This window comes from Natator depressus, chromosome 12 (assembly GCF_965152275.1).
Source record: "Natator depressus isolate rNatDep1 chromosome 12, rNatDep2.hap1, whole genome shotgun sequence".
Taxonomy (NCBI): domain Eukaryota; kingdom Metazoa; phylum Chordata; order Testudines; family Cheloniidae; genus Natator; species Natator depressus.
In genome coordinates this window covers 14,274,709-14,288,357 of record NC_134245.1, presented here as the reverse complement: position 1 = coordinate 14,288,357, position 13,649 = coordinate 14,274,709, and the positions used below count along the sequence as shown (strand labels likewise).

Here is a 13,649-nt window from a genome sequence, read left to right as displayed (position 1 = left end):
AGAAGGAGGTATTAGTAGCCCCTGCTTGTGGGGCAGGCTCGTGGAGGGTGGGCCACACATCTCTGGGTGATGGTGTGGCACCTGCTGGTCTTTGTTGGCCCTTTCTTATTAAGAATGCACCTATTGGTCGGTGCCAAACATCCAACGAGCACGTTGGGTTTGGGTGGCTTGGAGCTGCCCATAAAAGGCAGGAAGGAGTAGAAGCAGCTCTCTGTCTATCTCCTTCCTGCAAAATCTCAGCTTCCAAAATGTTACCATCCGTTTCCTGTGTTTCTGTCAGTCTGGAGGTTTGTGTTGTTGGGTTAAACTGTATGTTGAGGTTACAAGCATTAGAAGATAACAGATACGTTTCAGTTTTAAAACAGTTGCAAGGCATCTGGACTTTAGAGGTTGTTATGGGTTTGATTTAACTCAGTAAATAGCTAGGCTCAATCAATTTTATTAATCAAAGATTATTAGTCAAAGATTAAAACTGTGTAATACAGAAAGACGAATACATTACCAGCAATCTGGGGTGCAGTAGTGTAGTTTGTAAACTCTCTCGAAATCTGAGCTTCACTCTTGCTCTCTTTATTCTACGGTTGAGGGTTTCATCATTTCTTTGCATTACTTCTCATCTACTATTTTTGACATGTTTTGAAAGTCTTGCACAGACCCTGCACTAAACAGGGCAAAGTTTGTTACTAGTTTATTACCTTGTTTTGACCATAGTATTCCAGAAATCAGCAAAACTGTAGAGACAGCCTTCACCAGTTATAGCTTGAAACAGAGGGCATGTTAGCTAAGCATCAACAAAATTGTTCATCTGGTTCTTTTCTGGAATGACTCTCTAGCTAACACACAGATCACAATTCTTCACATCTCGTCTTGTTTAAACAGTTTAATATAAGTAAAAAGCACTTTGGGGAAAGCGGAACATGAATAAAATTCCATAGTTCTACAAAAACACTAAATCTTACAGACTTTTTCTTATTTGGCTCCATATGTATGCTCCTGTCTGCAGTAGCCAAGCATAGCAGAATGCCTAAAGGCTTTTGGTTTGAGACTATGTCTCAAGCCTTCTTGTATTCTCCTTCTGTCTACAGAGCAACACAGCTGTGCAAAGCCGCAAAGGTTATAGCATGTAACTTTAGAGTAATGTTAGTGTAATAGAACTCAGCATGAATGAATATAAAGCAATGTAAAATGTAAGGTATTATACTTATATATTAGGGCTATTGATTAATCACAGTTAACTCATGCAATTGACTCAAAAAAATTAGTCGCGATTACAAAAATTAATCACGATTAATTGCAGTTTTAATCGCACTGTTAAACAATAGAATACTAATTGAAATTTATTAAATATTTTGGATATTTTTCTACATTTTCAAATATACTGATTCTTCTTTGAGTGCTTGCTCATGTCGATTCCATTCTAGGTGTGTGCACGCCCATGTGCGTGGCCCTCGGAGATTTTTGCCTTAGTGGTACCCATAGGGCCAGCTGTAGCGCCCTCTAGTGTGCTGCGCCTATGCTGCGGTATATTAGGCGCTGCCGGCCCACACCCTCTCATTTCCTTTTTACCGCCCATGGTGGTCAGTCGGAGCGCCTCTCTTGTTTGTCAAGAGCTAGCAGTTTTCTTCCATGGGCCTTCGGGTCTTTGTTTAATTGTAGTTAGTGTTAAGTAGCTGTTAAGTAGCGTAGTTAGCTGTTAGCTAAGGTTCTGTCTGGGACTTCGCCCCAACTGGGGCATGCTCCGAGCTCCTGGGTTTGAGCCCTGCTTGGTCTGTAGCAGGCCTATACCTGTGAGTGACCCCCATGACAGCTGCCTTAAGTGCTTGGGGGAATCACACATTAAGGAGCGTTGCCGGATCTGAAAGAACTTTCGGCCTCGCACCCAGAAGGAGAGGGACATTTGCCTCAGAGCACTCCTGATGGAGTCCGCTCTCCGCCTGACTTCCGAGCCCTCAGCGCAGGCCGCACCGAGTACTTCGGCCTCCATGCCAGCGTATGGCTCCTTTCAACGCTGTTCGCCAGTGTCGAAGAAGAAGGCAAAGAAGCACTCGCAAGCGCAGAGCAAGAAGGCCCAAGGGTCATCAGGTAGAGGGACCAGGCCTGTCTGCCAGCCTTCTCCAGAGCAGCGTGAGCATGCCTCTGCGGCTGGGGCTCTTGGCACTCTTAAAAGTCCATCACTAACTCTGGTGAGCAATATGGGACCCACCACCCTGCCTGCACGTTCGTCATCCCAGGCCCAGGAGCAGAGAGAGCACAGGACTCCACCTGCTCCTGTGACATCTCCGGTGCCACAGGACCAGACTAAGGCTCCCTGAGAAGGCAAGCCAGTCATTAAGACCCCTCCAGGGCCAGGGAATCACCGGATAAGCAATCCTGTGGCAGGTCACCCACCTTGAAACGGGCAGAGAAAAAATATTTTGTGCCGGCCAAGGGTTTTGAGTACCTTTATACTCACCCACTTCTGGGCTCGCTGGTTTTGTTTGTGGCCAGCGAAAAGCACAAGCAGGTCCCCACTGCCTCTACTTTCAAGAATAAAGAAGCCAAAAAACTTGATGTATTTGGCAGAAAAAAGTATTCAGTGGCCAGCCTACAATTATGAGTGGCGAACAATCAGTCCCTGCTATGCTGGTACAATTTTAACTTCTTGGAGAGTCTCCAGAAGTTCCAGGAGTCCCTTCCTTAGGGTCAGTAATTTGGTACCCTGGTGGAGGAAAGGACCACAGCAGTCAGATGCTCCCTGCAAATGACATGGGATGCGGCGGAATTGGCAGGGAGAGTGGTTATGCAATGCAGCTCCTGGCTCCAAACGGCGGTCCTGTCCCAGGAGATGCAGGCCTCTATTCAGGACCTCTCTTTGACAGAGTTGGGCTCTTCTCCGATCAAACGGACGCCAGGCTCCACAGGCTACCCTTCGCTCGTTGGGTATGCACTCACTGTAGTCTGCCAGAAAGCCATTCCAACCTCCGCCACCGTTGAGGCCTTGGCAAGGCTGGCAGGGATCTACAAGGAGAAGGGACACCGGGTTTAGCCGTCATCGTCCTTCCTCCTCTTGATTTCCAGCCCAACCTGGACCCACTAAGCACCCAGGGCACCAAAAGCAATCGTTTTGAGGGTGTGCCCCAGTCAGCCAGCCAGATCCTGCCTGTCCTTTCCTCAACCCCTTTCTTCCTACTGCTCGGCCAGGTCGTGAGTTACCTGGGTCCGCTAGGTCCTGGACATAGTATATCGGGGCTACACCCTGCAGTTTGTGGATACCCCTCCTTCCCATCCCTTCTTTCCTGTCCCTCTTCAAGGACCCCTCTCATGAGCAACTCCTAGTTCAGGAGGTCCACGAGCGCCTGCAGTTGGGGGCTGTGGAGGTGGTTCCTCGGGACATGGAAGGAAGAGGATTCTATTCCCATTACTTCCTAATCCCGAAGTCAGGAGTCAGGATTTTCACTCTGGAGATACAGTGTAGGTTTGCTTGGCAGTTACATTTGGACTTGGAAACAAGTGAGTGAGTTTCTAGTGAGATATGCAGATGAGGTAATATCTTTCATTGGACCAGTTTCTGTTGGTGAGAGAGACAAGCTTTTGAGCTTACACAGAGTTCTTCTTCAGGTCTGGGAAACGTGCTCAGAGTGACAGAGCTAAATATAAGGTTAGAATGGAATGTTTAGCATTAATATTTAACACATATTTCAAGGGACCACTCAAGGTGAAGTGCTGTTAACATCTCTCCAGTCATAGAGGGGGGGAAAAAAGCTGAGTGGGAGGTTTGGGGGTTAAATGGTTTATACAGGTGTGGCGGGTGAATCGCCGGCTGGGGGAGGCTCCTGCCCCTGCCACAGCCCCCCCAGTCCCGTGTGCAGAGTGGGCGCATTGTCCCCTTTCCCCCCTGAGCACAGGGCGGGCGGCACGCAGTCCCACCAAGTGCAGGGCGCACTCCCCCCGAGCGCAGGGTGGCCGGTGCACAGCCTCTTCAGCCTCAATGCCCCCAGCTTCCCCCAAGCACAGGGCAGGCAGCCCCAGTGCCTCCTGCCCCTGAGTGCTGGGTGGTGTGACCCCAGTGCCCAGGGCCCCCCCAATGCTGGGTGTCCCCATTCCCCCCAAATCCCGGCTGCCCTAGCCCCAACACGCTGCCCTGAAAGAGGAGCAGCCTGCCTGGGCTGGGGCCAAGGGGGAAGAGCAAGCCAGGAGGAGGCTCAGGGAGGAGCGTGGGTGGGGCCACACCGGGCTGTTTGTGGAGGCACAGCCTTCCCCAGCCTATGTGACATGCAGCCCATGGGCTTATAGTTTGTAGTAATAAGCAATAAATTCAGTGTCTCTGTTCAGTCCTCGATTGTTAGTATGTAGCAAAGTTATGAATTTAAGCTCCCAAGTTCATCTTTTGATGGTGTTCCTCCCACTCCCTCATGAGTTTGAGGAGTTCCTGTTGCATGTAGTTCCCTCAAAGGGGCAGATGGACCATTTGCTGGATGGTGGAAGGTTCTTGCAGGGGGCAGGAGGCTTGTCCAGACTGACTCTTGTTCTCCCTGCTGCTCTGGCAGTATAGTGTGTGTGGCAGTGATGTGGTATAGTGTGTGGCAGTGATGCTGATGCTGCTTTGCCATTGGCCTGGCTTTCTAGAACGTTATATTGGTGGGCTGCCAGCATTTTTCCTGAGGAATGCAAGTGAGGGAAGGGAAATGGCAATTTTTAACAGTTTATAACTCAGCCAAACCTGAACAGAATTTCAGGGGACAAGAAAAGGCATGTCTCTAGCCAAAGGTCTTTTTCCCCTCTTGAATTTCAAAGGCTTGTTGCAAAGAATGGAGGTCTTTGAGCAGGGATCGGCAACCGTTGGCACGCAGCCCACCAGGGTAATCCCCCTGGTGGCCGGGCCGGTTTGTTTACTTGCCGCGTCCACAAGTTTGGCCGATCGCAGCTCCTATTGGTCGCAGTTTGCCGCTCCAGGCCAATGGGGGCTGCTGGAAACAGGGGCCAGCACATCCCTTGGCCCGCACCACTTCCCGCAGCCCCCATTGGCCTGGGATGGCGAACCACGGCCAGTGGGAGCCACGATCGGCCAAACCTGCGGATGTGGAAAGTGAACAAACTGGCCCGGCCCACCAGGGGGCTTACCCTGGTGGGCTGCGTGCCAAAGGTTGCCGATCCCTGTCTTAGAGATTCTCAGGTAAAGGTTGTACGAATCTTAAATGTTAGGCAGCCTAAGTATAGGATCACTGCCAGTTTCCCCTGTATTTCAGGAAAAAGCAGAACTGAAAAAAAATGAGTAACTAGTTAATTGCACAAAAAAAGCCTTCCAAACATAAATGTTGATAGCGTTCTAATGTCTGTTTCTTCTATGTGTTTGTTTTTAGGGTCTTGCTTCGAGTAAGAATGCTGTATTACTTAAAACAAGAAGTCATTGGTAATGAATGCCAAAAAGTGTTTGATGGAGTTGATGCCAGGTGAACTATACTGAAGTTTTTTTGCTTGTTTTTAAATGTAGACTATTAAGTAAAAATTCAGAATACCTCTCAGGGAAAAACAAGTGAAATTTACCATTTTTGCCCATGAAAAAACTGTTTTTGTTATATTTACTTTTTTATCATTAGCAATTCAAAGTTTTAGGAAATATAAATATATTTAGGACAAATAAAAATTCACCTGATTTATACTCTGTCAGCAGGATTCCCATGCATTTTAGTAACAGAATTCAGATAATGGATCTCCTTTGACTCTCATTGAAGTTAATAGCAAAACCTTCATTGGTTTCAGTGCCATCAAAAGCAATTTATATGCTTTAATTTAGCTGCAAATTACCAAAGCTCTCAGTCCTCAGTGAAAAAATTGTCCTTTTCATTCATGTTGCACTGTTTATGATTTATGCATGTCAGTGCTTTTTTTTTCTTTCTTGGAATGCCAGCTGACAGATATTTTTGCAAAAGAGAATGTGGCCTATATACTCTGTCTTTTAACAGACCTGGAAGCTGTGAATAAAATGATGTTTAGCTTGTTGATCAGAGGCTGGTTTTTGTGTGTTTGGATATGTAAAATTATTGCTGCTTTCTATTGAAAATTGAGATATAAAATGTGGAATAACAAAGACAAATTAAATTTCATCCTTCCCTGTGTAGATTTATGTTTGTTTTATTGATGAATTTTTCAGTGAAGTTGATGTTTGGGTCCCTGAGCCAGAGCATTCTGAGGTCCCTGCAGAGTGGTGGGATGCAGATGCAGATAAATCCCTCCTAATTGGAGTTTTTAAGCATGGTAAGTAATAAGGATTACTGGATGACTAAATAGATATATATATATCCCCCCCCCCCCCCCCCCCCCCGACACAAACCTTTCCTCGTTTCCTTTTATGCCTTCTTTTAAAAATCACTTTTATGTTGCCTCTTCCCATTCAGGGTATGAAAAGTACAACACTATTAGAGCAGATCCTGCACTCTGTTTCTTGGAAAGAGTGGGCAAACCAGATGAGAAAGCAGTTGCTGCTGAACAGAGAGCAAATGATTACATTGATGGGTATGAATGTTTGTTTAGTTACAAGCTGTTTGATGTAAACTGAACTAAACTTATACGCTGGGCCTGGTTCTCCTCTCACACTATTTTTACACCAGTGTAAGCTGATTGATGTAAATGGCATTATTTCTGGTGTGTTCCAGTGTAAGTGATAAGAAAATCAGGCCCAGTGTATTTATAGCACAATACTTAGACATGGGAATTCATTGGTAACATAAAAACTTAGGTTATCCATGTGGCAGTGATAGTGCTTTGCATTGCTATATGAGAGATGTGAATTTGATTCCTCAGTACAAAAGCCAGCAGGAATTGGGAGTTGCTACCATATTAGTCAGCCTTTCCTCTAGAGGCCAGGAATGCCTAGTGTTGCTAAACAGCAACCCCTTTAAATCAATTTGAGTAGCATTGACAGCCTCCAAAGAGGAGTGGTGGTTCATTTTTCATGAGACAGAGGGTTGGTGGCCACAATTTAGGGCCACAGACATAGAAGACCTCTTGGGGTGATTGTGGGGCAGGAAAGAGGGAAAATGTCGAAGCCATAGTTCCTGTTGTAGTGTTTTTTCCCCTCCAAAGTACAGTGACTGAGATTTCCCAGTAGAAAGTTAACCAGAGAATAAATCCATCTTGATTTAGAATTGCTTTGCATAATACAAACAGAATAGGTCCTTTTAAAAGAGTATTAAAATGGATTATTTTACTGTGTTGAAATTTTAACAGGGATGTAGAAGATCCAGAATATAAACCAGCCCCAGCAATGTTTAAAGATGATATGGAGGTACGGTATGCATCTGTTTTTAGTTCTTTCTATCATAACGAAAATGTTACTTCTAACTTCGTGGAGCTAGTTATTTTAGCATTTTTAATATTTCCTATACATGCACAGCTTAAGTATAAGTCTCATAGAAGTCTTTGACAAAGTATTTTTGGGTGATCCCTTCATATTAAAGATGCCTTAATAGCCAGTTGTCTAAAATATAACAAAATACTATTATTCTTATTTTATTTTTGTTAGTTATCTACCTAAGGTGTGTGTTTTTTTTAACTGCGTCTCTGATGGATTTACATTTTTGATTTATTTCAAATCTTGGATTTTTTAGGATGATGCTTCATCACCAGGAGATCTAGTAATAGCTGACGGAGGTAAAGTAAATTAAACTTCATATATGATCATTATTGTGAACATATAGTATCCTATCATGCTGGGCTACATCATGTCGTGGCGCAGCCCTGCTTTAGGTGTAGTGCAGAACCTGAGACACTATCAATAATTGACTTGTTTCTTTGAGTTTGGTTGTTTTCTTTTAATATAGACGGTCAGATGATGGAAGGAGACAAAATTTATTGGCCCACTCAGTCTGCTTTAACAACACGTCTGCGCCGCCTAATAACAGCCTACCAACGTACTAGTAAGAACAGGCAGGCCCAGCAAATCCAACCAACGTTTCCAGTTCAGGCCACTGTGATGCAGCCTCCATATGAAGAAGCTGCTCTAAATCCAAAAATTGCTGCCAAGATTGAAAGGCAACAAAGGTTTGTGCAAAATAAGTATTCCGTTTAAACGCATGAGCCTATAGAAACTCAAAAAGACTTCTTAAATTTTTTTAAAGCTGTAATCACTAATGATCACAGGTGATAATATTAAGAAAATTACTGAATGTCCAAACTTGATTGATTTTTTTTTTTTTTTTAATTGCCAATCCAGATGGACGAGAAGAGAAGAAGCTGATTTTTACAGGGTTGTATCCACATTTGGAGTGGTGTTTGATCCTGACGGGGGTCGATTTGACTGGACAAAATTTAGAGCCATGGCTAGACTGCATAAGAAAACTGATGAGAGTTTAGAGAAGTACTTGTATGCTTTTATGTCTATGTGCAGGAGAGTCTGTCGCCTTCCCTCAAAAGAAGGTATGTATCAAAGGAAAATAGAGTACAGTATGTTTTAAAAATATTTGAAGCATGTAGTTGATACTGATCGTACAAAATATTGTTTGTTTCCTCTTTCCAAAAAGCTACAACTCTGTCTGCTTTCCAAAATTTTATTAGGGGAGAAGAAAATGGGGAAAAGTCTAATGTGGAACATGAGGTTAATGTTTTGTGGGACTTGGCTGTTAACTGGTTAATGTCACTTGCTTCTGATCTGCATTACAAGGTTTTGTTTGCCAGATACTCCCATTTGTTTTATTTTTATATAGAACTTGTAGACCCAACCATTTTTATCCAACCAATTACCGAGGAGCGTGCTTCTCGGACCTTATATCGCATTGAACTCTTGAGGAAGGTACGAGAACAGGCTCTCCGACATCCACAGCTGTTTGAACGCTTGAAACTTTGTCAGCCAAATCCAGACTTGCCAGTCTGGTGGGAGTGTGGGACTCATGACAGGGATTTACTTATTGGAGCTGCTAAACATGGGGTTAGCAGAACAGACTATCACATTCTTCGTGATCCTGAACTCTCATTTATGTCTGCCCAGAGGAACTACAGTCAGAATAAAGTGGCACTATCAAGAACTTCTACTCCACTTTTACATCAGTATCAGATGGCATTGTCTGCTTCTCCTCTTGCACCTCAGTCAAGATTGCCAGATACTAAAGGGAATGCTCTTGAGGATACAAAAGTTAAAAATGAAAACCTTAAAGAGGACCCTCAGTCGTCTGAAGAAGAATCTATGTCTACTGAGGAAACACGGACAATGATGAAATCTGAACCTTTGAGCCCAAAGAATGGCACGCCATTACAGACTACAGACCACAAACCTGGCGTGAAAACTGAAACTGACAGGCGTATGGTTGCAGCAAGGACAGAGCCCCTAACTCCAAACCCTGCTTCCAAAAAACAGAGAGTCAACAAAAGAGGGTCAGACTCTAGCTCTGATTCTGACTCTGATTCAGACAGATCATCCTGTTCTTCCAGGTCATCTTCATCATCCTCTTCCTCTTCCTCTTCTTGTTCACGCTCCCAATCAGGATCCAGTTCTTCTTCATCCTCATCTTGTTCTTCAGCATCTTCCTCCTCTTCATCATCTTCATCTTCATCATCGTCGTCATCATCGTCGTCATCTGAAGAGAGTGACAGTGATGACGAAGAGGCACAAAAGCGAGGTAAGTGTCAAAAGTCTTATTACTACATCATAATTTTAAAACTAAAAATACTGAATATTGAAAGACATCTGAAAGGCATAGGAATAGGAGAATACATAGTAAAAACAAAAGCAAATATTCTGTATTTCCCATCACCTCCTATCAATGCCTCTGTCGATTCAAAGCATCATGTTGACTGATTCCATAGAGAGCTGTGTTCAGCATTTGACTCAGGTGTGGGAGGAAGGGTTGAATTGCCAGAATTTCTGCAAAAATGTTTTTCCCCTCTTCTTCCCCATTTCTTTTCTTTCCTCCTATATTTAGGTTCTTTTGGTACTGCTTCTGTTTTTCCCTCCTCATTCATCCCTTGTCCCACATCACTACACCACTCTTAAGTATCTCTTGAAAACTCACAGTCCTGCAATCTGCCAAAGATCATTAAGAGTAATTTGAGGTACTGTCTCAGCACCCACCTATGGGCAATCTTGGTTACCAAACTTAGATATCTAGAGCAACAGGCCCTCCTTTTATAAAATCTCCCTTTTGTTTCCCCTACACACAGTTTGCTGCTTTAGGAAATACTTTAAGATGAGGAAAGGAACAGACAAATAATCGTGTCATGTAGTACTTTCCCAACAGCAGAAAGAATTGTGACAACAAGGACCATATTCTGCCAAAGCATTAGCTCAAAGATTTTCAAGACAGAAATTACACAATGGGGGAGCATGATTCTCAATGTCTTGTATTCAGTTCAACAGTTTTACTGTTAAGAATATAACCCTCTGCTCTGTTTTCTGTGATGGAGAGAAAAATACATTAAAAGTGCTAATATTCAAGATCTGCTTTAAATTGGTTTCCACTATGCGTACAATAAATGTTATATCATGGTGATCATTAACTTTCTGGCAGTAGAGTTGGGTTGTGTGGGTTAGGATTGGTTTTCCACCACGAACGGTAAGGTTTTAGGCTGCAACATCAAGGGTCAGTTATGAGTAATTTGTTACTATGGGATATTAGCATATTATATAAGTGGGTGTTTGCTCATTCATTTATGCTTGTGTGACACAGTGCAACGTGTATTTGCATTCACTGACAAATTTTCAAGCATTTTTGCACAGATTTCAGGCTTCAAAACTATTCAGAAAATATAAACAAGATTGTGGATTAGTGTAGGGCCTAGGAACACAAAGATAGAATTTTCAAAATCAGCTGTGTGGCTTGGGAGCACTAGTTCCATGGTGTTGTTTTTTTTCATTAGGATTTGTGTTCCTGTGTTATTTAGGTACCTTTGAAAATCTCATCCATAGCAAATCTATTGATACATTTCATATGGTAAAAATCTTGACTATAGTATATATTTGGCTTAGCAACAAGTGAGGCCTAACAGTCAACTAGATGGCATGTCTCTGAAGCATTGTGACATCAGAAGTAAATCAGCTAGTCATCACTCTCCTCCTACAGTTCATTTGCATACTCAATTCCATTTATCAAAATGAATCATCAAGTGAAACTGGCAGTCAGAACTAGGAGAGTTGGGGTGGCATGGGAGTTCAGGACTGGAATAGAGGGCTGTTCTAGATCAATGGTTCTCAAACTTATTTGATTGCATACCCCTTCTTTGTGTCTGTAGCAGTTTATCCTCCTTTCCCCCCCCCCCCCCCGCCGCAACCCCATCACTCTCTAGCCACTCAGCTCTGAAGGCAGAACAGAGAGCAGCAGCTGCTGGTCAGGTACCCAGCTCTGAAGGCAGCGCCGCCGCCATCAGCAGTGGAGACGTAGGGTGGCATGGTATGATATTGCCATTCTTATTTCTCCGCTGTTGCTGGTGGCAGCGCTGTCTGGCAGGCATCCACAGCTCTCTGGCCACCCAGCTCTGAATGAGTGCAGTCAGGTTTTTTTTTCCCCTACAGCTTCTCGTGCTCCCCCAGAATACATTTCGTGCTCTCCCAGTTTGAGAACCTCTGTTCTAAATCAGGAGCTATATTGGCTGAGTAGGAATGAGACAACATTTGCACTGTGGCTCCCTCCACACTATGCCTTGCAAAAAGAAAAGGAGTACTTGTGGCACCTTAGAGACTAACTAATTTATTTGAGCATAAGCTTTTGTGAGCTACAGCTCACTTCATCGGATGCATACTGTGGAAAGTACAGAAGATCTTTTTATACACACAAACCATGAAAAAATGAGTGTTTACCACTACAAAAGGTTTTCTCTCCCCCCACCCCACTCTCCTGCTGGTAATAGCTTATCTAAAGTGATCACTCCTACTTAAACCTGTTTTAGTAGAATCTCTCTGCCTTGACTGTCAAGGAGGGAGATGACCAAGGTAAACAACAGGTTAGTGTTAAGGTTTAAGGCTAAGGTTAGAATTACTGGCTGAGTAATCTCTGATGTTGCAATGCTCCTCTGCCTGCAGGACCAAATGGGCATTGTCAAGGGGACGTTGTTGATAAGAAACTGATAAAACAAAGGAGAAGAGGAGGAGGAGGACTGGCTTAGACAGTGTAACACAATTTAGGTTTAGTGGCAGTATCCTGTAAAATTGCTGCAGGTTCAAGTAATAGGGACGGTATTCCTGCCCTTTCCACCACCTGCCAGTTGAGCCTATGTAACCAATGATGTGTCCAACCCTCGAGTTGTAAAATGTCAGCTAGGGAATGTAAATCTGTCTGTCTTTCTGTTGCTGTTTAATTAGAAATTTCCATTTTAAAGATTTGGTAACTGCTGGAAGGTTCTCTTAACTTCAGTGCAATTCATTATGCACCATCTCTTTAATATGTACTTTTTTTTAATGTGTAATACACCATTCGTAGCACTTTTGAGCAGCTGTTCTATATATTGCACACTTAACAGATACGAGTATTTTAGACCAATCTGTTGTGTTAAAGCTGTTTTTGAGAGGACAATATTTGTAACAAATGCCTCGCTGTTTAGTGGTTTTAATTTTGGTTACTAAACCATTGTTAATACTGCCATTATTTCTATAATCCCAGGATTTGCATGCTTAGCAACTGTCCTGTTCTGCATGAAAACAATACTTCAGCTGACGGAAGGGATAACCAAAACACTTCTACCTCCACCCTACCTACAGGGCTCTCTGGAGCAGTGGTTCTCAAAGCCGGTCCGCCGCTTGTTCAGGGAAAGCCCCTGGCAGGCTGGACTGGTTTGTTTACTGGCTGCATCTGCAGGTTCGGCCGATCGCGGCTCCCACTGGCTGCGGTTCACCGCTCCAGGCCAATGGGGGCCGCAGGAAGGGCAGCCAGCACGTCCCTTGGCTCGCGCCGCTTCCCACAGCCTCCATTGGTCTGGATCAGTGAACCGCGGCCAGTGGGAGTCACAATCGGCCAAACCTGCGGATGCGGCAAGTAAACAAACTGGTCCGGCCCGCCAGGGGCTTTTCCTTTTCCTCTAGAGCAGTGTTCCTCTCAACCTTTTTGATACAAGGGACCTTTCTGCTGCCTTCCTAAACTATGTCAGGGAGATCTGAGTGACTGGCTCCGATCCACAGACTGGTCATTGAGAAATACTGCTCTAGAGGAAGAAAGTTTTCAGTGGGCCCTACGTATTGGACCTGCATGGAAGGGGCGGGGGGAATACTGGAAAAATGGGTTACATATCAGTTTGAAATAGAGAGGTTTTTGGTGGTCCCAAGCATTCAAAATCCATTTCAGTTTTTGAAGTAGTAATATTTGGGAGCTGAGATTTGACAAGCATGTTGAGAGTTACCTTTTGTTATCTAGGGCATTCTCACCCTTGTATTGTGGCTGCTCGGTGCTGTGCCACAAGTAGATTCTGGGTGCAGAGCCAGTTTAGCCACTATGAGATGATATTCCCTTCAGTCTCCCTTGCACAGGGGGGTCGTCTGGTGGTGTGGAGCTAGGTTAGTCATTAACTGTGTTTAGAGAACGGAGACATTGCTGGGACTGCGCTACACCTTGCTGATCCCAAGCTGCCTTATCAGTCTGTTGGTGCTATTGGTAGGTACTATTTACAGTGTCCTTCAGACTGTGCTGAATTATGCTTGGGACCATCCTGATGCACATCTGGTCCAGGATCAGGGAGTAGCGGGGAAGGGCTCA

General features: G+C 44.2%; 1 protein-coding gene across 9 annotated transcripts in view; it reads left to right on the top strand.

The window, feature by feature from the left end:
* Positions 1-13,649, top strand: part of CHD9 (chromodomain helicase DNA binding protein 9) — a 182,314-nt gene that overhangs the window by 132,881 nt on the left and 35,784 nt on the right. For all 9 annotated transcript variants that reach the window (XM_074968612.1, XM_074968615.1, XM_074968613.1 and 6 more), the window contains 8 exons: positions 5,340-5,429; positions 6,131-6,234; positions 6,375-6,492; positions 7,207-7,264; positions 7,587-7,629; positions 7,800-8,019; positions 8,192-8,394; positions 8,682-9,590. In XM_074968612.1, the coding sequence (XP_074824713.1) occupies positions 5,340-5,429; positions 6,131-6,234; positions 6,375-6,492; positions 7,207-7,264; positions 7,587-7,629; positions 7,800-8,019; positions 8,192-8,394; positions 8,682-9,590 (1,745 nt within the window). The remainder of the gene's footprint in view (positions 1-5,339; positions 5,430-6,130; positions 6,235-6,374; positions 6,493-7,206; positions 7,265-7,586; positions 7,630-7,799; positions 8,020-8,191; positions 8,395-8,681; positions 9,591-13,649) is intronic.